Raw genomic sequence first — 26,045 nt, forward strand, 5'->3', positions numbered from 1 at the left:
TGAACCGCTCAAATGTCCATGACTTTAAATGTCAATTTGCCGAATAGTTGGAACCAGAAAGGTTCAGGAACGCCCTTGTTATAATTTCCCACACGGGAAACTCTGTGTTCAAATGTCGTCTGACAAATAGTAACCGCACTTCCTCCGATCAGCAGTGTTCCACTTACTTGTTACTTGTGGAGCAAACCTTCAGACCCGCTCGCTCAGTGTCCCACGTGTCCAGCCAGGTAGTCGATCGCTGGTTTGTGACGCAGGCGCCTAGAGCCGCCAGGCCAACGGAAGCTGGTAAAGCTGAGCTGAGCTGGTGATTGCCTGAACCTGTCAGACCAGCGGAAGTGGACGCAGCAGAGTTTACCTTGTATTTGCGGCAATGTTGAAGGTATTAACACAGTTTTAGTCCACTTTAAAAAAAAGTTGGTAAATGGAGTATTTTGAAGCGGTATGAGACGTCTTTACAAATAGTTGGTGAATGGAGTCTTTTGCAGCGGTATGAGACGTCTTCTAATGCTTAAAAAAAGATTGAAGCAGAATCCTCTTCTTGCGTATTTATAAAAACCGCACCGATAGCCTGGTCTTTATACACACTAGACGCGTTTCGGAAACAAGTTCCTTCCTCAGTAGATAGTTAAAGAATGCTCAAAGCATTCTATAACTATCTATAACTATCTATTCGGAAACAAGTTCCTTCCTCAGTAGATAGTTATAGAATGCTTTGAGCATTCTATAACTATCTACTGAGGAAGGAACTTGTTTCCGAAACGCGTCTAGTGTGTATAAAGACCAGGCTATCGGTGCGGTTTTTATAAATACGCAAGAAGAGGATTCTGCTGCAATCTTTTTTAAGCATTAGAAGACGTCTCATACCGCTGCAAAAGACTCCATTTACCAACTATTTATAAAGTGGACTAAAACTGTGTTAATACCTTCAACATTGCCGCAAATACAAGGTAAACTCTGCTGTGTCCACTTCCGCTGGTCTGACAGGTTCAGGCAATCACCAGCTCAGCTCAGCTTTACCAGCTTCCGTTGGCCTGACGGCTCTAGGCGCCTGCGTCACAAACCAGCGATCGACTACCTGGCTGGACACGTGGGACGCTGAGCGAGCGGGTCTGAAGGTTTGCTCCGCAAGTAACAAGTAAGTGGAACACTGCTGAACGGAGGAAGTGCGGTTACTATTTGTCAGACGACATTTGAACACAGAGTTTCCCGTGTGGGAAATTATAACAAGGACGTTCCTGAACCTTTCTGGTTCCAACTATTTGGCAATTTGACATTTAAAGTCATGGACATTTGAGTGGTTCAATTGAATACCTCTTGCAGCCTCACCCTAGCCATTAGTTCTTATTCTTAGGAGTACTCCGCACTTATATACCTATTCTATTTATGTATGTATGCTGATATGCTGACATATAGTCAGTTTGTTTTGAGTTAGTGCATTAATAAAATTTTATGCAAAAATACTGTGAGCCAGCCTATATTACTATTGATTTATTGTTGATATTGCTTTACTATGTTTTTTTTTATTTTTTAACTGTAATTGTCACGACCATGGTCATGGTTGTGACTCCTTGGGACCCGCATGCATTTGCCCACGGTCTGGTATTGTTGTCAACCACAGGTGAGGGCTTGTATCTTGCCTCACGTGTGGTTGCCGCTGGCAACTTGTGGTTGTTGGGCAGTGGAGCAGCCTGAGCTGGTTGCTGGGCGGCTCTCTGTCCATGCATGCGGTTGTCTTTGGCAACGTGTGTTTATGTGTGCACTTTCCTTGTCTGGTGTGCACGGGGTTTATTGTATGTATTCCCCTTTTAGTTGCTGTCTTCCCTTCCCCTGGTGTTGGAAGGGTTAACTTCCTTCCTAGTGTGTGTGCACTGGGTGTGGCTACAGGGTCTATAAAGCCTCAGTTAAGACCCTATGTCTGAGGGGTACTCCAGCCTTGTAGTAAGCTGGAGGCACTCTCCTGGTCCCATATACCTATATCTGCCAGTGAGGGCCACCCTTGTGGTCATAAATTGTGATTATATGTTTATGTGATGTTAAGTTTATGTGTATGTGGTGTCTGTTATTATTGCAGCTATGGTTCTGGGTCCCTGTGTGTTTATGTGTGCTATGTCCTTTTATGTTTGTGTGTGGACAGCCAGCACTTGTGTCCAGGGATCCAGTCAGTGTGTCTGTGGCAAGTAGAGGTGGAAGTCTTTCACTCTCCTGCCATAGCCATAGTCTGTTTATGGTTACATCCCATTGCAGCTCGGCCAGTTTTAGACTCCTGTTTCTCCGCATCCTGGAGGAACAGGTGGTCTACCCAGCTCCTAGTTCAGGGATCGGCGGAGGGTGAGTAGGGATCCAAGGTTCCTGAGCATGGGCCCTCCTACCTTCAAGGTCGGCTCATGCAGCTAGGAGTTAGGGTCGGATTAGGGATGCGTTAGGAGGTGACCTGCTCCCTAATTCTGTCGTCCTGGCCGAGCAGCCACTAACATCTTCCAGCATCGCACGGCTGAGGGTTTTCCCCATCCTCAGCCGTGACAGTAATTCTGTACTTCCCCATGATTTACATTTCAAAGCTGCTTGTTAAAATTGGCTGATGCCCTATTTAAGTACTATCTCAACAAGAAGTGAGTGCATGCAGTAATCACTTAACCTGTAGCACATATAACATGATTATAAACCACAAGCAACTATAACAAAAAAAAGGATTTCAGCTCACCCACCGTCCTCCTTTGCTGTGCATGGATCCCAGATCTGGAATCAATCAAAACAGGTTTAGGATAAAATCCAATTTCTTTATTTCTAAATTATAAAATTCATAGGCTGACCAGACAGGCAAGGTCTACGCGTTTCGACTGTACATTTTTTAATCATGATCACAATCAACTATAGTAATACTTATGAGAAACTGAAGATTATCAGGAAACTGTGCAACATACAGTATATGAAGCCATACGGGTGTCAGCAGAGGAGTCCTGACATCTGCTGAAAATTAGGCATTCGTCTATGTTCTCAAACTTTTTGGTTTGTTATTTATTTTTTTAGATTACACCATTTAAATTATGAATAAAATATAAACTAGCAGTGACATTTCTTATTATCTGCTTAAAATGGGCCTGTCACCTCTCCTGACATGTCTGCTTTGGGAACTACTTGCATTCCCAGTGTAATAACAATTTTGGAGGTCATTTATCAAACTGGTGTAAAGTACAATGGGCTTAGTTGCCCATAGCAACCAAATAGATTTAGGGTTGCCACCTTTCTAAACAAAAAATACCGACCAAGTTAAGCCACACCACAAGGGGGCATGGCTTAACACAGTCTGCAATAATGTGGCTCCCAATAATATTATTGCCCTCCAGTAATATTAATGTCCCTATTAGTGCTGCCCAGAATTAATAATGCCCCCATTAGCACCCCCAGAATTAATACTGTCCCCATTAGTGCCCCCCAGTAAGTGTAATGGACCCATTAGTGGCCACCAATAAGAATAAATTCCGCCATTATTGCCCCCAGGTAAGAATAATGCTCCCTTTTCAACTTCTGTCAAAAAAACTAACAAACAAAAAAACACTCACCTCATCCATTTGCTCGCACTGTGGTGAACGCTCCCTACTGACTGGATGTGCAGGACAGGACCTGCTCTCCAGCATGATGACGTCTCACGGGACCTACCCTCCACATCCAGTCAGCAGCGCGAGCAAATGGGCAGCGCAAGCAAATGGAGAGGGTGAGTGCTTTTGTATTAACACAAGGGAGAAGGGGGGAAGGCTGCACTAATGAGCACGCCACAATGGAAGCGCTCATTAGTAGCAGTCCTTATAAGGAAAATAGGAAAAAACTACCGGCACCGGCAGGGCCACTAAAATACCGGCCTTGCCAGTGAGATACTGGCTGAGTGGCAACCCTAATCAGATTTCACCTTTCATTTTGGACAGCTCCTTTGGACAATAAAAGGCCAACTAAGTCAGTTCTACTTCACACCAGTTTGATAAATGACCCCATGTATTTCTATCTATCTTTTTACTATGAGTAAGACTGCCGGTATGCAGTAGAGACATGCAAGCGTGGAGCTGTTTCTTGTGACTTCCCAGATGTTTTAAGATGCACCTATAAAGTCTATGTTAATTTTTAATTGTACTCGCTGGTTCAAGCCTGTTTGAATTTTCACTTCACTTTTGAAAGTGGATCAGTGCTAGAAAGCTTTGACGTGAATGACAGATTAGTGACCTGGTTACTTTGTTTTTTTCGTACCATACTAAAAGCTTATGCAAGAATCGCTGGCACTCTGCCATCGGTCCATCTTGGTGTTGCCAGTTGGGGGGGTGTCCCTCACAGTCTGACATTATCCAAGCAGTGCTGTGAGTGGCAGAGGGTGCACAGACATCCCCCAACTGCTAACACCAAGTTGGAACTATTACAGAGTGCTGGCAGTTCATGCATGAACTTCTAGTAAGGAATAATAGAGGAATGGCATAACATAAGGGATTTATATGGAAAGATGCTCCACAATTGATATTGATCCAGGACGGCATGTAGTTACTAGAACAGACGAGTCAGGAGAGGTGAAGGGTGCTTTTTAAATTTCTCAGGAGATCTTTATGACCTGGTTCAATGGTTTTACAATCAGTACTCAGAGTGACAAGTATTTTCTGCGTCAAAAGTAACTACCATCTTTCAAGTATTATTCTCGCACACCAAAGTTGCCCAAATGACCTTCATGAGACTTGAAGATATAATAGGCACCATGGGGGTCATTTACTAAGACCGTTGTGTTAGACACCGGTCTTAGCCCCTGTTCACTGCAGCTTGATATGCCCAAGTTATGTAGAGGCGCCGGCAAGATTATATATATGCCAGCTCCTTTACTAGCGTAGATTTAAGTCATTTTGTACGCCAAAAATTATGAATAAGAAGGGCCTGCCCTCTTCCCCTTCCATGACATGCCCCCTTTTTTCAGAACTTAAGAAAAGAGGTGTAAGTGGCGTACACAGGGAAAAAAGCTGCAACAGAATGTGCTCCTTAAATACGCCAAAAAGTGGAGTATGTTTTTTCATAAATGACCCCCCCCCCATATGTTTAAATAAAGAAATTGCCTAAAAGGATTGTATCATCCAGACAACTGGATGGTGATCTTTGATCCCTATGAGTCCTGCAGCTAAAGCACCCAGAGACCAGCTGTAATACGGTAGCTGCGGAAAAAAGCTGAATTCTCTATATTTGTCCTGCAGTGCCACAAACGTGGTATTATATGGCACAATTTCACATGAGTGCAGCAGTATTTCTCTTCCTTCACTTGCCATTGTTAAAGGCAAACCCATATAGAGAGGTTTCATTCTCTAGTCAGTTTAAGTTTTATAATGGAAAATGTATTTCTCATCAGACATTTACACCATTATTCATGTCAGTTATTAGGCTTCACTCATGCAAATTTGCTGGACACACAACTCTGTAATGGATTAGTTTTCAAAAAAGCAGACACCCATTGAGGGTCAAACTATGGACTGGCATTCTACGCAAGATTTCTGGCAAAGAAAAGTCAAAAATTTTGTGGCAAGTGTTGTTTTGTGTGACAAAAATTGCTACTTTTTGGAAACTCTTTTCCAAAAAGTGGTCGGGAAGAGGTAGGCCGAGAGCAGCAGCTCCATGGCCCAACTCATTTAACAATATTGGGGGAGAGTTATCAAAACTGGTGTATAGTGTAAAAACGGGTTTAGTTTCTCACTGCCACCAATCGGAGTTCACCTTTCACTTTCCAAAGGAGCACTGAAAAATGAAAGGTGGAATCTGATTGGTTGCTAGTTTTCCTTCATAGCATTTTTGATAAATCTACCCCATTGTGGTAGAAAACTGCCACACATTGCACCAGAAATTAATCCAGCTTCTGTCTGGAGTAGATATCTCTTCTGGCGCATGGACAGTAGAAGATGCGACAAATGTATTAAGAGATGCGTGCCACTTAATAATTTGGTTGGATCTTCCGCCAGAAGGATTTTAACTAAGGCCAGCATGTGAAACGCTGTTTTTAAGTAAATGACTCCACTGACCCTAATGGGGTCTTATAGCGTCCATCAGGCTTCCAGTATTTGATGGTAATAATTTGATGCTAACCCCTGAATACTAAGGGTGAGCACAGCCTAAAGGGATTTCAGAGCAGAAGTATCAAATGACCAGGCACATTTACTGCTTATACTTGTGAATTGTTCAGATGTCAGTATCAATAGTCGAACCTAGGACTACAGTACGTTTTTCTTTTCTTTTATACTGCATGTCCGTACATGGGAAATGTTATTTGAACTCTATTAACATATTTATTATTCTGCTGTTTAAAAAAAAAAGTTATTTGGTTGCTCACGACAAAATTTTCTCTTTAGAATGCTTCAGTAACGTCCTTGTGGTGCTCTGAGAATGAAATCTATGTTTGGTTTACTTGTGGCGGTTATCTGGGTGCATCTATCATCTACTCAAATTGCAGGTAAAGTATTTATTAAGTGTTCTGGCATAGCAAGACCACTTACTATTATCTCACATATATATTCTTATTATAGCCAAATTTACCACCCTAACTCCTCCCACAGTTTTTACACTACATAGATAGTAATATATTGAAACGTGCGGATTGTTCCCGATTGGGTGCTATTACTTTGTGGAATGTTTCGCCGAATGGTTCACAAAATATCTGCGTTTTTGTGGTGAAATTGGTCCCATAGGAATGAATGGCAGAATGTTCAAAACTAGAGTGGGAGCTGACAAAAGCTAGAGTGAAAGCTGAAAAATCAGGACATGATTTCTAAACTGCCACCACTCCCTCATTTTCAAGCCCACCTACACAAACTATAACAATAACAATATTAAAACGTTTAGCTATCCCTGCTGCCACTAAAAATGTACACGGCTAAGCCATAGTCCTGATAGTTTTCACAATATGACCATTTGTTTGCAACTCCGCCCATTGACATCATTGAAACTCCACTCTAGCCATCTCAAATTTGAAGGGTCATTTCTAAACTGCCATTGTGCCTTCATTTCTAATATTTCAGAGACATACTATGCATCAAAATGCAGGTCTGGGTCTTGTGATTGTCACAATATAAAGCTCTTCACTGTAGGATTTATAATAAGTGAAGTGAGCAAGTTGGAGCAGTTTGTTTTTAACCGCTCTTATCTGCCCTTGCTGTAGCGTGAATTGCCATAGGAACCCAGGTGTGTGAGCAGCCAGCAGAGTGACAAAAGCTAGAGTGTGACATGATTTCTAAACTGCCACCACTCCTTCATTTTCAAGCCCACCTACACAAATCGGCTGCTAATGTTTTTATAAATTTATGTCTTAATGTAACGGTGAAGCACTTTGGGCAACAACATTGCAATTAAATGTGCTATATAAATAAAAGTTGAAATGCATTTCTCACTCTATCAAGCTTGCCATCTGCACTTTTTAAATTTGATCAATCAATTGGTTAGTGTAATGTTTACTATCTTTACTCACTCCAAACACTCCACACAGTTACTCTGCCCACTTCATAAAGTTACTCTGCCCAGTCCAACATTTCCACAGTTATTCCAGCCACTCCACCCAGTTACTCCGCCTACTCCAGTTGTAGACTACTGGCGAAGGCAAGAACACTTCAAACAATTTCCCCAGAAATTGTAGCTTTTCTAGTTATACTTTTGCAATTGCATAATTAAAACTTTAGTATAGCCACTGAGTTGATCAATAAAATGTATCTGTATAGCGCCACCTTCTGTTCGTTCTTTTCTTTATTTTTTGTCCGTTTCATTGAGCTGGTCGAACGTTCTCAGTTTAAATCTTCAACTGCCACCAGCCATATGTTCTGTCAGAAGCTGTAGCAGTTACAGGGAGAGAGCTGTAGCAGAAAGGACACGCCTCTTGAGGTGTCTGGGTGAAGATAATCTAGCAGAGCAATTGGAGCAGTGAAGTACAGGGCTGGTTCTAGCTTTGTTAGAATGGTATTGTCATGTACTATATGATGTTAGATTTTCATTTTTACATCAGTCATTGCATGACCCCTTTAATACCAGAACCAGAAGCATTCCAATGAAAGACCTAGGAAGCAATCAGGAATTTCATTCCTAGTACCTTGTTAGTCCATCAGCAGAAAAAAAAATATCTATGCCCTAAAATATACACTAGTTTTTGATAAGCTTTCCCTCTAAAAGGTGACAGGATTCTTGATATGAGACTGAGGTTGTCCCTTGATTGACTATTCTAAATTTTTCAAAACAGCACCTGCATCTGAATATTTTTATAATTGCATGTCATTAAAAATCTAGAATAGTCATTGAGTTATTAAGTAAAATTTACCTGTATAGTGCCCCCTTCTGTTTGTTATTGTCATCATTTTTCTGTTCACCTAATTGTGGTGGTCGCGCATGCTCAGTTCCTTCTTTCTACTATCACCAGTCCTATCTACCTTTTAGAAGCTGTGACAGCTACAGGAAGAGAGCTGCAGTTGAAATGAAATGCCTACTGATGACTAGAGATGTCACGAACATAAAATTTTCCGTTCGCGAATAGCGAACGCGAATTTCCGCAAATGTTCGCGAACGGGCGAACCACCATAGACTTCAATAGACAGGTGAATTTTAAAACCCACAGGGACTCTTTCTGGCCACAATAGTGATGGAAAAGTTGTTTCAAAGGGACTAACACCTGGACTGTGGCATGCCGGAGGGGGATCCATGGCAAAACTCCCATGGAAAATTACGTAGTTGACGCAGAGTCGGGTTTTAATCCATAAAGGGCATAAATCACCTAACATTCCTAAATTGTTTGGAATAACGTGCTTTAAAACATCAGGTATGATATTGTATCGATCAGGTAGTGTAAAGGTTACGCCCGCTTCATAGTGACAGACCAAACTATGACAGACCAAACTCCCAGTTTAACGCACTGCAAACAACTACAAATAGTCCATTTGCACAACCGCAAACTCCCCATTTGCACAAGGTTGGATACCAAGCTAGCCATGTCCCGTTCCTTGTCCTCACTGACGTCATTGAAGGTCTCTTCCTCCACCTAGCCACGTACAACACCAAGGGTCCCCGAAAGGTGACAACAAGCCCCCTGGGACGCCTGCTGTGGTTGGTCTTCCACCTCCTCAAAGCCACCTTCCTCCTCTGACTCCTCTTCTTCAGACTCCTCTCTCTGCGTTGCCGCAGGTCCAGCAATCAACGCCGGCAAGGCTGCTTCTGGTGGTGATGGTGACCACAACTCTTCCTCTTCACGCTCATCTACGGCCTGATTCAGAACTCTTTGCAGGGCACGCTCCAGGATGAAAATAAATGGGATGATGTCGCTGATGGTGCCTTCAGTGCGACTGAATAGGTTTGTCACCTCCTCAAAAGGGCGCATGAGCCTAGAGGCATTGCACATGAGCGTCCAGTAACGTGGCAAAAAAATACCCAGAATTCCAACGTGTCGGGCTGTCGCAAATAAAGCGCCTCACTGGCATGTTGTTTCGCCGCTGAATATCTGAAAAGTGTGCCATGGCCGTGTAGGAACGCCTGAAATGGCCACACACCTTCCTGGCCTGCTTGAGGACGTCCTGTAAGCCTGGGTACTTATGCACAAAGCGTTGTACAATCAGATTCAACACATGTGCCATGCATGGCACATGTGTCAACTTGCCCAAATTCAATGCCGCCAACAAATTGCTTCCGTTGTCACACACCACTTTGCCAATCTCCAGTTGGTGCGGAGTCAGCCACTGATCCACCTGTGCGTTCAGGGCGGACAGGAGTGCTGGTCCGATGTGACTCTCTACTTTCAGGCAAGTCAACCCCAAGACGGCGTGACACTGTCGTATCCTGGATGTGAAATAGCCCCTGGGGATCTGGGGAAGTGCAGTTGATGTGGAGCAAGACACAGCAGCAGAATAGGACTCAACCGAGGAGGTTAGCGAAGAGGATGGAGTAGGAGGAGTAGAGGTGGCAGCAGGCCTGCCTGCAAGTCGTGGAGGTGTCACCAAGTCCTCTGCAGAGCCACGCATTTCATGCTTGGCAGCCGTCAGCAGGTTTACCCAATACGCAATGTACGTGATATACCTGCCCTGACCGTGTTTTGCAGACCAGGTATCAGTGCTCAGATGGACCCTTGCCCCAACACTGTGTGCCAGACATGCCATGACTTCCTTTTCCACAATAGAGTACAGGTTGGGGATTGCCTTTTGTGAAGACTCCACCAGCTTGTATGGTAAAAGCTGGCAGGCTAAGAGGTCAGACAAGCCAGCTGTCAGACGCCGGGCAAGGGGGTGACTTTGTGACATTGGTTCTTAAGCTGAAACATGTCCTTGACAGACACCTGACTGTGGGCAGATGAACAGGAACTGCTCAAGGAGAGAGACGGAGTGGCGGATGGTTGAGATGGGGCAAGGAGGACAGCTGTGGTTGAAGTGGCTGAAGATGCTGGACCAGGAGGAGGATGGCGGCTTTGAGTTTGTGTGCTGCTTGTACTCATGTGTTGATTCCATAGGCGTTTGTGATGTGAGATCATGTGCCTTCGCAAAGCAGTTGTACCTAGGTGGGTGTTGGACTTCCCACGACTCAGTTTCTTTTGGCACAGGTTGCAAATGGCATCGCTGTTATCAGAGGCAGACACACACAAAAAATGCCACACTGCTGAGCTTTGCAATGATGGCATTCTGGTGGTGGCAACAGCATGCGTTGATTGGCGTGCTGTCTGGCTGACCCCGGGTGCCGATACATGCTGTCTGACTGTGCCACTAGCTCCTTGCGACGACCTCCCCTGCTTTCAACTCGTCTCCTCCTCCTTTCTGTCTCCCTATCTGAACTTTCCCCCTGTTCTTCTTCTCTTCGAGCGGGCACCTACGTGACATCAACGGACACATCGTCATCATGAACCGCTTCACTTGTATCCGACAACTCAGCAAAGGTAGCAGCAGCGGGTACAACATCATCATCATCACATCGTACGTCCATGTGTGTAATGCTGCCTGACTGAGACATATCCCTGGTATCTACATCCTCTGGAAATAATGGTTGCACATCACTCATTTCTTCCAACTGATGTGTAAATAACTCCTCTGACAGATCAAGTGAAGCAGCTGTGGTGCTAGAGTTGGTGGTGGTGGCAGGCGGGCGAGTGGTAACTTGAGAGGTGCCCGAAGCTGAGCTGGAGGAGGATGGTGCGTCAAGGTTCCGAGCGGAAGCTGTAGAAGATTGGGTGTCCTGTGTTAGCCAGTCAACTATGTCCTCAGAACTTTTTGAGTTCAGGGTACGTGGCCTCTGAACACTGGGCATTATTCTAGGGCCAAAAGAAATCACAGCACCGCTACCATGACGGCCCCTGCGGGGTGGCCTGCCTCTGCCTGTCATTTTTTTTCCAATTAGTTGTACTATGCGTGCAAGCTACTGTGACACCTGATATGAGTGGTGGCAACTGGGCACTGGCAGTAGCGGCCACAGTACACACTGTAGGCCTGACACACACGCTTGCAGGCAACTGCAATTATATTACAGTGAAAAAATTGTTGTTGTTTTTTAAATGTAATCTACTGTGACACCAGATATGAGTAGTGGCACTGGGCACTGGCAGTAGTGGGCACAGTACACGCTGTAGGTCTGACACACACGCTTGTAGGCAACTGCAATTATATTACAGTGAAAAAATTGTTGTTGTTTTTTTTATGCAAGCTACTGTGACACCAGATATGAGTGGTGGCACTGTTCACTGGCAGTAGTGGGCACAGTACACGCTGTAGGCCTGACACACACGCTTGCAGGCAACTGCAATTATATTACAGTGAAAAAAGTTGTTTTTTTTTTAATGCAAACTACTGTGACACCAGATATGAGTGGAGGCACTGGGCACTGGCAGTAGTGGGCACAGTACACGCTGTAGGCCTGACACACATGCTTGCAGGCAACTGCAATTATATTACAGTGAAAAAAGTTTTTTTTTTTTTTTATGCAAGCTACTGTAACACCAGATATGAGTGGTGCAACTGGGCACTGGCAGTAGTGGGCACAGTACACACTGTGGGCCTAACACACACGCTTGCAGGCAACTGCAATTATATTACAGTGAAAAAAGTTTTTGTTTTTTTTATGCAAGCTACAGTAACACCAGATATGAGTGGTGCAACTGGGCACTGGCAGTAGTGGGCACAGTAAACGCTGTGGGCCTGACACACACAGGACTGGAGTGGACACTGAATACACTGGCCTAGCTATCGATTTCCCTATTGAATCAGCAGCAGCTGCTCTTACTAACACTGCAGCTTACGAATGAATCTAAGATGGATGCTGTCCTTGCTTTTTGCTAGGAGGTGGGAGGGTCTGGGAGGGAGGGTATGTTGCTGATTGGTTGGAATGTGTCTGCTGACTGTGAGGTGATGGCAAATAGGGAGCGGACAGAACATCGCATATGTTTGCCCGCCGTGGCGAACGTGAACAAGCGATGTTCGCCGGGAACTGTTCGCCGGCGAATAGTTTGTGACATCTGTACTGATGAAGGACACTCCTGCTAAGTTGTGATAGGGAGGGAGCTTGAGCAGACAGAATATGTCCCCTGAGAAAGGACATCCCCCTGACCTATGAGCAATCTAGCAGAGCAATTGGAGCAATGAATGGGAAGATGTCTGTATCCATCTTAGGTAAAGGGCTGGTTTAGCTTTGTTAGAAAAAAGGTTGACATTAGAGATGAGAGAATCGAAGGTGACGAAGTGGTATTCGATCTGAATTTGAGGAAAAATTCATTTAGCACCGAATCCGAATTTCCACACGCTTCCTGGTAACTAATCACATTTTTTAAAATGGCTGCTGCATGTGTTAGGACATGGAGCAAGGAACTCTGGGATTGAGGGATAACCCACAATGCCACGCATGCAGCCAATCAGCAGCCAGCCAGCCTTGTTATGTCACAGCCCTATAAATAGCCTCGGCCATCTTTGATTCAGCCATTTTCCAGTGTACTTAGTGAGAGAGATGTCAGCAGGTGTTAGGGACAGTGGTAGAAAATACTTTAAAACTTTTATTTTGCTGCATAGACGTTCAGGGAAAGGATAGGGGGAATCATTCCACAATATTGAAGCAGAACAGTGTTCAGTAGGGGAGTTTAAATCCTGGGTAATAGGAGCAATCCTATTACACCTTGCTGCACTGACTGCGGATCCAAATTGCTATTATACAGCTCTGTAATTCCAGCAAACCATTATTGTTATTGGGGTGCAAGTGCTGTTTGATACAGCCATTAACAGGGTTTATTACAAGGAAATATTTCTATGTCTTATTTGCCCTTGTGCGGTGCAGTTATATGTTCTAAAGCATTTTTTGGCTTGTATTAATAAGAAAAATGGGTTTATTAACCATTGTGTGGTGAAGTGAGAAAATGACAGCCCTGTTTGGGGTGTATTAGTGAAAAAAAAAAGTATTAGCCGTTCAGCAGTGCAATTATATGTTCTAAAGCCTTTTTTGGGGTGTATTAGTGGGGGAAAAAAGGCTTGTTAGCCGTTGTGCGGTGAAGTGACAAAATTACAGCCTTTTTTTGGCGTGTATTAGTGGCAAAAATATATATATATTTGCCATTCAGCGGTGCAGTTATATGTTCTAAAGCCTTTTGTGGAGTGTATAAATTGAAAAAACTAACAGCCCATTTGCTATTCAGCGGTGCAGTTATATGCTCTAAAGACCTTATTTGTGCGTATTAGTGGCAAAAAAATATATATTATTTGCCGTTCAGCAGTGCAGTTACATATATGTTCTAAAGCCGTTAATGGTGTGTATTAGTTGCAAAAAAAATTACATTATTTGCCATTCAGCAGTGTAGTTATATGTTCTAAAGCTTTTTGTGGCTTGTAGAGATGAGTAAATTTTTCTAAAACTCGATTTGCCGTTTCGTCAAATTTTTTCAGAAAAAATTCGGTTCGATCCGAATTTAGTGGCAGTGAATTTCGTTAAAAAACTGCTATTTCCTGGCTGCAGAGAGCCTTTTTAGTGGCGTAGAACATTGTACCTTGCAGTAACATGCATAGGGAGTCTGCTTTGGTAGTGAAATAATACTGTGAGTCCGTATGACATGCAGATGACAGGCGTCGCTCTTAGAATCACTGCACACTTTACTTATTTGGGAAGTTACAGGGCCAAAACTGACCAAATATCTCAAGTGTGAACTCAGCCTTACAGGTCGATGCTAGCGCTAAGAAGAAGAGCACTCCTTTTGCAACGTTGTCAGCTGATTCCAGATAGATGTCTACAGAACCTGTTCTAGTAAACGCTTAAACAAGTAGAGCCCCCCAACAGAGTGGAGAGGGTGTCAGCAGTAAGTTTGTGTTGATGTCACTGATTATTTTGCCCTTCCTCTGATCTGTCAGAACAATAACCCCCAAAAAACGGATCCTGTCTGTTGAGCAACCGCCTTCACTCAGTCAGCATTTGGTCAGTATTGCTAATGCCAAAAAAAAACAGGAGTGGATCCAAAACAAAGATGACACGTGAATGGAATATTTGCATGTCTTCTGTGTTTTGTAGCCACTCCTGCTTTTAACTACCAAATCACAAGCCAATTCTGATGGGACCATACAGGCCTTGCAGCTACTATACAGACAGGATCCGTTGTGTGTCTCATAGCCACTCCGGCTTTTAACTACCAAATCACAAGCCAATTCTGATGGGACCATACAGGCCTTACAGCTACTATACAGACAGGATCCGTTGTGCGTCTCATTTATCTTTCCTTCTGACAGATCAGAAGAAGGGTCAAATAAATGATGATGTCAGCCAGGCCGAAAGGCAAAATAGTGGCCCAGTCATGAAGTGGGGAGGGTGGGAACAGCATGAGAAGTCCACAGAGTGGCCCTATGACATAGTGGTGAGGTATAATCAGCATTAGGATGCCACAGAGTGGCAGAAGGACATTGTGGAGATGGCAGCAGCAGCAGCATCAGGAGGAGGCCACAGAGTGGCACAATGATAGTTTGGAGGTGGTGGCAGCTTTAGGAGGCCACAGAGTGGCAAGATGACATGAGGTATATGAGGAAAAAGAGGGGGGAAAAATCCCAAAAAAGAGCGAAAACGCCTTGGAAGGTTATCCAAAAAGTCTTAGAGTAACTGTAGGGCGCCAGCAGGGAGGAGAGGTTATTGTCAGGAAATAAAAGGAGAAGTGAACGGCTGCCGGTAGTGACTGAATATGCAGCAGAGACTGTTGTATATAAAGGTACGTAAGGAAATAAAAAAAGGCGGGGAACCAGCCACAAACAAAAGGTGCCAAACACCTGATTGACTGTCAGAAATAGGGATTGTGTGATAGGAATAGTGGCTAAAGTAAAAGTATTGTTCAGGAAAGTATTGTCACTTGAAGGTAAAAACAGATCACAACATTAACGTACATATATATATATATATATATATATATATATATACATATATAGTGGATATAAAAAAGTCTACACACCCCTGTTAAAATGTCAGGTTTCTGTGATGTAGGATACATCATTTCAGAACTTTTTCCACCTTTAGTGTGACCTATAAACTGTACAACTGTACAAAAACAAACTGAAATCTTTTAGGTAGAGGAAAAAATATAAAAATAAAATAATATGCTTGCATGAGTCTGCACACCCTTAAAATAATACTTTTTTGAAGCACCTTTTGATTTTATTAGAGCACTCAGTCTTTTTGGGTATGAGTCTATCAGCATGGCACATTTTGACTTGGCAAGATTGGCCCACTCTTCTTTGCAAAAACACTCCAAATCTGTCAGATTGCGAGGGCATCTCCTGTGCACAGCCCTCTTCAGATCACCCCACAGATTTTCAATGGGATTCAGGTCTGGGCTCTGGCTGGGCCATTCCAAATCTTCTTCTGGTGAAGCCATTCCTTTGTTGATTCGGATGTATGCTTTGGGTCATTGTCATGCTGAAAGATGAAGTTCCTCTTCATGTTCAGCTTTCTAGCAGAAGCCTGAAGGTTTTGTGCCAATATTGACTGGTATTTGGAACTGTTCATAATTCCCTCTAGCTTAACTAAGGCCCCAGTTCCAGCTGAACGAAAAACAGCCCCAAAGTAGTGATGAGCAGCAGGGGTCATATTCGAATTTGCAATATTTCACAAATATTTAGTAGAATATTCGTTGAATATTCGCGAATTAGAATATTCGTTAGGAGTAGTGTTGATTGCAAATTTTCGTAATACGAATTTTCATAATGAGAATTTTCATGATGCAAATTTTCGTAATGAGAATCAATGAGTTCGTAAAAACTCAGATCCGATGGTATATTCTAACCCCCAGGCATTCATATGGTGATGGAGACGCTTGTCGGGGAGGAGTATGCCAAAGTGAAACAACTGTACAGATTTGAAAAAAAAGATTCTAGAAACAAATTATTTTGATTTTTAGAATATTCGTAATATTCAAAAACAAGAATATATAGCAATATAGCGAATATTCGAAAGAAAAAACGAATATAGAGTAATTTAGCTAATATAGTGCTATAATCTTCTTTGTCTAATATATAGCATTATATTATAGCATTATATTAGGAAAATTGTTCTACATTTGTTTTTGTTTGTTTTTTTATATTCGCTATATTGCTATATATTCTTGCTTTAGAATATTACGAATATATTTGTTTTTTAGAATATTTGTCATTTTTTCCATCTGAAGTCCTAATTCCTTCCTGCTTAAGTTACTTGGAAGCAAAATCTGCCTTCCAAAAACTGTATGGCATTCCTTTCCTTCTGCACCCTGCCGGGTGCCGGTACAGCTGTTTACGACCACATATGGGGTGTTTCTGTAAACAGAATCAGGACCATAAATATTGAGTTTTGTTTGGCTGTTAACCCTTGATTTGTTACTGGGAAAAATGGATTAAAATGGAAAATTTGCCAAAAAATTGAAATTCTGAAATTTCATCTCCATTTGCCAATAACTCTTGTGGAACACGTAAAGGGTTAATGACATTTTTAAAATCTGTTTTGAATACCTTGAGGGGTATAGTTTCTTAGATGCGGTCACTTTTATGGAGTTTCTACTCTAGGGTTGCATCAGGGGGGGCTTCAAATGGGACATGGTGTCAAAAAAAACAGTCCAGCAAAATCTGCCTTCCAAAAACCGTATGGCATTCCTTTCCTTCTGCGCCCTGCCATTTGCCCGTACAGTAGTTTACGACCACATATGGGGTGTTTCTGTAAACTACAGAATCAGGGCCATAAATATTGAGTTTGGTTTGGCTGTTAACCCTTGCTTTGTAACTGGAAAAAAATTATTAAAATGGAAAATCTGCCAAAAAAAGGGAAATTTTGAAATTGTATCTCTATTTTCCATTAATTCTTGTGGAACACCTAAAGGGTTAACAACGTTTGTAAAATCTGTTTTGAATACCTTGAGGGGTGTAGTTTCTTAAATGGGGTCACTTTTATAGAGTTTCTACTCTAGGGGTGCATCAGGCGGGCTTCAAATGGGACATGGTGTCAAACAAACCAGTTTAGGAAAACCTGCCTTCCAAAAACCGTATGGCATTCCTTTCCTTCTGTGCCCTGCCATGTGCCTGTACAGCGTTACGTTTGAATACCTTGAGGGGTGTAGTTTATAGAATGGGGTCATTTTTGGGTGGTTTCTATTATGTAAGCCTCGCAAAGTGACTTCAGACCTGAACTGGTCCCTAAAAATTGGGTTTTTGAAAATTTCTGAAAAATGTCAAGATTTGCTTCTAAACTTCTAAGCCTTGTAACATCCCCAAAAAATAAAATATAATTCCCAAAATGATCCAAACATGAAGTAGACATATGGGGAATGTAAAGTAATAACTATTTTTGGAGGTATTACTATGTATTATAGAAGTAGAGAAATTGAAACTTGGAAATTTGCAATTTTTTACAAATTTTGGGTAAATTTGGTATTTTTTTTTATAAAAATGAATTTTTTTTAACTTAATTTTACCATTGTCATGAAGTACAATATGTCTCAGTCTCAGAATGACATGGATAAGTCAAAGCATTTTAAAGTTAACAGCATTTAAAGTGACACTGGTCAGATTTACAAAAAATGGACAAGTCCGTAAGGTGAAATAGGGCCGAGTCCTTAAGGGGTTAATGGTTTCTAAAATGTTTACTCCCATTATTTCAATGTATTTATCATTTTGTCTGATCTCCACAGTAGACCAAGTTCCAGTTGATATGGTTATCAATTTGGCATAGTCCTTGGTTGATAAAAGAGATTTAACTTCTCTAATGATTCTCTTAAAAAGATCGGATAGATCATCGCGAAGGTAGGTCCAACCCGAGTCTGCCTCTGCTTCTCTGACAGGCCATTGGTGGTCCATCAGCCAGTCTGGGTATATAAGGGAAAAAGAGGGGCAAAAAAATCCCCAAAAAAGAAAGTTAATCATAGAACTCCAAAAAGTCTTACATTAACTGCAGGGTGCCAGCAGGGAGGAGAGGTCAGGAAATAAAAAGAGAGGTGAACGGCTGCCGGTAGTGACTGAATATGCAGCAGAGACTGCAGTATATAAAGATACGTAAGAAAAGAAAAAGAAGGGGGGGGGGGAACCAGCCACGAACAAAAGGCGCCAAACACCTGATTGACTTTGTCAGAAAAAGGAATTGTGTGATAGGAATAGTGGCTAAAGTTAAAGTATTGTCACTTGAAGCTAAAAATAGATCACAATATTAATATTACTATATATATATATATATATATATATATATATATATACACACAAGTGACTCACTTCACCGGGGAGGTAGTCTATGGGATAAACTTAAGACACCCATAGGCTCAACTCCCCCGCCTGGATCGCTTGTATAATCTTATGAAGAATCGCAGTCGCCACAGATGGTACTTCTCGAAAATTCCTTTAATTGGTATCGAGGCTCAAGGCATTTCGGGCGTGTTAACACATACCCCCTTCTTCAGGAGCAATCAGTATACATATACAGTAATTAAATTAAAGAGGTATAGAGATATGTCCTATACAAGGGTCTTATACATACAGTCATGGACAAAAGTTTTGATAATGACACAAATATTAGTTTTCACAAAGTTTGCTGTCAAACTAGATCGTTGTTTCAGTTGTTTCTGTGATGTAGTGAAATATAATTACACGCACTTCATACGTTTCAAAAGCTTTTATCGACAATTCCTTGACATTTATGCAAAGAGTCAGTATTTGCAGTGTTGGCCCTTCTTTTTCAGGACCTCTGCAATTCGACTAGGCATGCTCTCAATCAACTTCTGGGCCAATTCCTGACTGATAGCAGCCCATTCTTTCATAATCACTTCTTGGAGTTTGTCAGAATTAGTGGGTTTTTGTTTGTTCACCTACCTCTTGAGGATTGACCACAAGTTCTCAATGGGATTAAGATCGGGGGAGTTTCCAGGCCATGGACCCAAAATGTCAACATTTTGGTCCCCGAGCCACTTAGTTATCACTAGCTCCATCGTGCTGGAAAATGCATTGTTCTTCACCAAACTGTTGTTGGATTGTTGGAAGAAGTTGCTGTTGGAGGGTGTTTTGGTACCATTCTTTATTCATGGCTGTGTTTTGGGGCAAAATTGTGAGTGAGCCCACTCCCTTGGATGAGAAGCAACCCCACACATGAATGGTCTCAGGATGCTTTACTGTTGGCATGACACAGGACTCACCTTTTCTTCTCCAGACAAGCCTTTTTCCTGATGCCCCAAACAATCGGAAAGAGGCTTCATCGGAGAATATGACTTTGCCCCAGTCCTCAGCAGTCCATTCACCATATTTTCTGCAGAATATCAATCTGTCCCTGATGTTTTTTTTGGAGAGAAGTGGCTTCTTTGCTGCCCTTCTTGACACCAGGCCATCTTCCAAAAGTCTTCGCCTCACTGTGCGTGCAGATGCGCTCACACCTGCCTGCTGCCATTCCTGAGCAAGCTCTGCACTGGTGGCACTCCGATCCCGCAGCTGAATCCTCTTTAGGAGATGATCCTGGGACTTGCTGGACTTTCTTGGACGCCCTGAAGCCTTCTTAACAAGAATTGAACCTCTTTCCTTGAAGTTCTTGATGATCCTATAAATTGTTGATTGAGGTGCAATCTTAGTAGCCACAATATCCTTGCCTGTGAAGCCATTTTTATGCAACGCAATGATGGCTGCAAGCGTTTCTTTGCAGGTCACCATGGTTAACAATGGAAGAACAATAATTTCAAGCATCACCCTCCTTTTAACAGGTCAAGTCTGCCATTTTAACCCAATCAGCCTGACATAATGATCTCCAGCCTTGTGCTCGTCAACATTCTCACCTGAGTTTACAAGACGATTACTGAAATGATCTCAGCAGGTCCTGCAATGAAATGAAGTGGAAAGTTTTTTTGGGGATTAAGTTAATTTTCATGGCAAAGAAGGACTATGCAATTCATCTGATCACTCTTCATAACATTCTGGAGTATATGCAAATTGCTATTATATAAACTTAAGCAGCAACTTTTCCAATTTCCAATATTTATGTAATTCTCAAAACTTTTGGCCACGACTGTACATGTAATATGTGTTCCCGTCTAAAATGTGCATGAGGGGATTGGGAAGGGGAGGAATTGCGTCACTTCCAGTTTCGGAAGATATGTGTTCCACAGAGGAACGCATGCCCGTTTTAACAGATGTATTTATATTTATTAATGTATTTCTATTTGTGGAAATTCTTATCAAATAAATACATGGGCCGGGGATAGGGATGTCCGGGTTCATGCGAGATCGGAAGGAAGCAACTTCTGAATCTCACGTCGGTGGAACGCATCTGAGGAACGCATCAGCCGTCACGCCGTCACTTCCGGTTAAGAAGAACGCAGAAGTAGAATGCAAAGGCGTGCAATCGTCTGTTGTTCACAGATGTTCCTCTCTGGGGTGGGGAAACAGAAAGGAATGGTGACATGCTGATGTCAATTTGTTTAGAAGTATAATAGTATTTGATTATTGGAACTTATAAGCATATAAGTAAGTAAAAAATAAATATTCTCAAAAAATTATGTGGAGGTGGCAGCAGAATCAAGAGGCAACAGAATGGCAAGGTGACATAGTGTGGAGGTGTCAACAGCATCACAAGGCCACAGAGTGGCGAGGTGACATAGTATGGAGGTGGCAGAAGCATGAGGAGGCCACAGAGTGTCAAGTGACATAGTGTGGAGGTGGAGGCAGCATCAGGAGGCCACAGAGTGGCAAGGTGACATAGTGTGAAGGTGGAGGATGCATCAAGAGGCCACAGAGTGGCAAGGTGACATAGTGGCATGGCTTAGCCCTCCTTGACACAGCGCCGACACCATGTTCTTCCCATTGTCGGTCACCATGGTTCCAATTTTGAGTTATCGCAAAGAAAGCCTGGATTCGATTTCTTGATAAAGAACACGGATCAGTTCCTCCCTGCGTGACTCCTTTCGCCCAGGCAAACGAGGTGTAGAACAGCATGACACCACCATGCCCTGCACATGTGGTATGCTGTAGGAGCACTGTGAATTGTCCCTGCAGTGGAGGCTGCGGACACGGTAGAGGATAAGAAGGCAGAAGCGGACACTGTCACAGGACCAACGGCGTGAGAACGTGGAGAGTATCACCTGGCCAAGTTGCTGGTGTGGCTGGGCAGGAACCACATTTACTCAACGGACTGTAAAGGACATATATTGTCCTTGACCATAGTTACAGCTGCCAACCAATTTTTACAAAAAAAATTCCCCAACGAATGGCTAATCGACATAATTCGGTACATACAGCAAAAGGAAGTCTACAATCACTCATCAATTTTCCCAAAAAAGGCTGTTTAAAAAAAAGAAAATACCCAACGAATAGCTAATCGACGTAATTCGGTCCATACAGCAAAAGGCCATTTTTTGCAAATCTGTCATGCATCACTTTATGTGGTAATAACTTTAAAAAACTTGTACTTATCCAGGCCATTATTAGAATGTTTTCTTGTCACATATTATACATCATGACAGTGGTAAAATTGAGTGAACAAATTTTATTTTTATTTATTAAAAAAATACCAAATGTACCCAAAATTTTGTAAAATGTGCAAATTTCCAAATGTCAATTTCTCTACTTTTATAATAGATAGTAGTAACTCAAAAATAGATATTACTTTACATTCCCCATATGTCTAGTTCATGTATGGATCATTAGTCTGTACAGACTAGTCAATCAGAGCGATCGTCGGCCCGGGACCGCTGTCATTGGTCCCCGGGCCGATAAGCTGAGATCTCTGGCTGTGTATAACAGCCAGGCTCTCAGCGCTGTCACCATGTCTGCAGACATGGTGACAGTTTAATGCCATGACGTGTATACTCTTCATGGAGCTCCAAGTAGCAGTACTCCATGACGAGTATACACGTCATAGGTCGAGAAGGGGTTAATACACCCTGTAATTGGCTGTAGCACAACCTCACCGCTGAACGGCAAATATTTTTTTTGCCACTAATACACACCAAAAGGGCTGTAATTTTCAAACTTCACCAGACAACTGCTAATAAGCCCTTTTTTCCCATTAATACATGCCAAAAAGGGCTTCAGAACATATAACTGCACTGCTAAATGGCAAATATATTTTTATTTTGCCACTATTACACACCACAAATGGCTTTAGAACATATAACTGCACCGCTGACCAGCAAATATATTTTTTCTTTTTCCACTAATACACGAGAAAAAAGGCTTTAGAACATATAATTGCACAGCTGATCGGAAAATATTTATTTTCTTTTTCCACTAATATACGCCACAAAAGACTTTAGAACATATAACTGCACCGCTGACCGCCGTGTATTAGACCTCTTTTTGGCGTGTATTAGTGGCAAAAAATATTTATATTTGCCGTTCAGTGGTGCAGTTATTTGTTCTAAAACCTTTTGTCGCGTGTATAAAAGTGGGAAAAAAATAAGGGCCCATTTGTCATTCAGCGGTGCAGTCATATGTTCTAAAGCTCTTTTTGGCTTGGATTAGTGGGATAAAAAGGGCTTATTAGCTGTTGTGTGGTGAAATGAGAAAATTACAGACTTTTTTGGGGTGTTTTAATTTCCTTTTTATTTATTTATTTGATCTAACAGTATGTCAGACAGAGAAGTGGCAGGCCCTGCACAGGGGAGTGGCAGAGGCCTAAATGTTTCTGGCGCATGCACAGGTCACAGCAGAGTAAGGGGGCGTGGCAGCAGGAATTGCAGCGAGAGGCCTGAGCTCCCAGTGTCATCTAGCGGCCGTGTCTTGACCAGCAACCAAGCGGTTCTTGAATGGTTGACTTGATCATCCACTTCATCCCGAGTGACATCAGACAACCCCAGCCAAGAGTCGGTGGGTTCGTCAGACACAACCCTTAGTTGGCATGGCCCAGGAGCAGGCCCTGCGCCCTCACCTGTCCTCAAACTGCCTCTGTCCTTTTCTGTTCCCTCAGCCAGACAAGTATTATATGCTGTCGGATCAGCTCTACTATATAGCGAGGATGAGCTACTGGAGGACAGTCAGCAGCTACTGGCCAGTCAAGATGTGGAGGAGACATCTGCCGCTTCCTCCAGGGTGGCAGCAGTGGGAGGTCGGGAGCCAAACATGCTCGGGGTAGACCACCCGCTTCACAGGAGCCTACCTGCCCGAAGGGAGCTGTCTGTCCTTCCCATCATCTGCAGGTCCTGATCCTCCTGCTGCTCTTTCTACTCCTTGTCAGTCATTCTGTCAGCAATCGTGCGCGCACTCATCCAACGGTACTCATTCAAAATGCGTGCACTCATTCAACAGCGCAGAAGCTAAATGTGATCCTGGCCAAGCTGCTGGTGCTGCAGTTCCTACCTTTCAAAGTGGTGGACTCTGCACCTTTCAGAGAACTGATGGTTTGTGCGGAGCCGAGGTGGAGAGTCCCAAGCCGTCATTTGTTTGCCAAAAAGGCAAAGAAATGACGGCTTGGTTTATGTCTGCCAAAGTGCACGGCAGCGCTGATGTGTTGAGCAATAACTATGGTCAGGGACAATACATTTCCTTTACGGCCCACTGGGTGAATGTGTTTCCTGCATAGCCACACCAGCTACTTGGCCCGGTCACGCCACTTCCACCTCCACATTGTCACGCCGTTGGTCCTGTCACAATGTCCGCCTCTGCTTCCTCATTCTCCACTGTGTACTCAGCCCCCACTGCAGGGACAATTCACAGTGCCTCTCCAGCATACCATAAGTGCAGGGCACGGAGGTGTCACGCTGTTCTGCACCTCGTTTGCCTGGGCGAACAGAGTCACACAGGGGAGGAACTGCTCCGCTCCATGTCCTTCATCAAGAAATCGAATCCTGGCTTTTTCCACGACAACTCAAAATCGTAACCATGGTGACCAACAACGGAATAAATATGGTGCCAGTGTTGTGTCAAGGAGGGCTGAGCCTTGCACCCTGCATGGCACACGTGTTCAATCTGGTTGTCAAGCGGTTCCTGATGTCTTCCGCTCATCTGCAAGACATCCTGAAAATGGCCAGGAAACTTTGCATGCACTTCCACTCGTACACCGCAAAGCACACCATCCTTGAGCTGCAGCGGCAGAACGGCATCCCGCAACATAGGCTGATATGCAACGTTTCCACCCATTGAAATTCCACCCTCCATATGTTGGACCAACTATATGAACAGAGAAAGGCCATAAACGATTTCTTGATTATATAGACGGACAGAGGTACTCCCCTGTGTAATTTCGATCTTAGCTAGTGGCAGCTGCCGTTTGCTCAGACTGCTTTATTTGTCAGTCGCCAGGACTAGGGGATGAACAATGCTATTCCACTGGTTAATGTCCTGGAACAGATGCTGGTAAATCTGTCTGGTCAGGGGATTGGAGACATGACGCCTACATCCGATGGCCACATGAACCCTGTGGAGGCTGATCTAGAGGAGTAGAAAGAGGAGGACATTAGAGCACAAGCAATGCGTAGAGAAATGGGTGGTTTTTCTACACAGGTGACAGGAGAGGAGGAGCAGCCAGAGGAGCTACAGGGCGATGAGGAAGACGAGGCAGAGGACCAAGACACACCGTGGCAGTATGCAGTGATGGAGAGAGACGGAGGCAAGGAGTCCCTCTGAGTCACTTGCACAAATGGCCCAATGAATGCTCACTTGCTTGCGTAGTGACAGCTGAATTGTCATCATTCAGCAGAGGGATGACTTCTGGCTACCGGTCAAAAATGGGGGGCTTTTTTACCCCTGCTGAGAGGGAGGACAAACTGAACTACTATAGAGACATCTTATGTTGTAAGTTGGCCACTACCTATCTGCGCCATCGTCCATCCTCTCACAGGTCTGACCGGGGGGGCCCTCTGCACTCATGTTCCTCTGTCATGGCTGCTGTGGCAGGGTAGGGGGGGTAGGAGCAGTTCCACCTCCATCAGCAGCAACTTGAGTCTAGAGTCGCTGATGAGCGGCTTTCATCACCCACCTAGCGAAGAAACTACTCACCAGCAGCAGCTAGACCTGGAGAAGGACCTGAACCAGCAGGTGGTGGCATACTTGGACAGCACCCTGCCGCCCCACATTGAAGATCCGCTGGGCTACTGGACAGCCAAACTAGATTTGTTGCTGCAACTGGCAGAGTTTGCCCTGGAAAAGCTGCCCTGCCCGTCTAATATTGAGGCATCAGAGACGGTGTTTAGTGTGGTGGGGGCCACAGTTACCCCAAGAAGAACTCGCTTGTCCACCCAAAATGTGGAGAGACTGACCTTTGTCAAGATAAATCAGGCATGGACTAGCCAGGATTTCTACCCACCAATGCCTGATGCAGCAGACTACATCATCCATGGTGCCACACCAACACTTTGACAAAAGTGACCAGTTTCTTCTCAGCTACTATTCTAAAGCTGCCACCCACCTGATGCCACAAATCTGATGCCAAGTGCTCCTTCTTTCACCCATCATCTTCAGCTGGTACTGGTATTTCCACCTACCTTCCCGCTCTGTTACTGTGTCAGTCTGTGGTCTCCTGAGGCTGCTGCCACCTCCATACTATGTCACCTTGCCACTCTGTGGTCTCCTGTTGCTGCTGCCTCCTCTACACTAGGTCACCTTGCCACTCTGTGTTCTCCTGATGCTCCTGCCACCTCCACACTATGTCACCTTGCC

At 43.6% G+C, this 26,045-nt stretch overlaps 1 protein-coding gene across 3 annotated transcripts in view; it reads left to right on the forward strand.

Annotated features, from left to right (window-relative positions):
* LOC122937796 (collagen alpha-6(VI) chain-like) overlaps nucleotides 1-26,045 on the forward strand; it is a 280,737-nt gene that overhangs the window by 75,031 nt on the left and 179,661 nt on the right. For all 3 annotated transcript variants that reach the window (XM_044292846.1, XM_044292844.1, XM_044292845.1), the window contains one exon: nucleotides 6,357-6,457. In XM_044292846.1, the coding sequence (XP_044148781.1) occupies nucleotides 6,391-6,457 (67 nt within the window). In that variant the 5' untranslated portion in view covers nucleotides 6,357-6,390. The remainder of the gene's footprint in view (nucleotides 1-6,356; nucleotides 6,458-26,045) is intronic.

The sequence above is a fragment of the Bufo gargarizans genome, chromosome 5 (assembly GCF_014858855.1).
Source record: "Bufo gargarizans isolate SCDJY-AF-19 chromosome 5, ASM1485885v1, whole genome shotgun sequence".
Classification (NCBI taxonomy): Eukaryota; Metazoa; Chordata; class Amphibia; order Anura; family Bufonidae; genus Bufo; species Bufo gargarizans.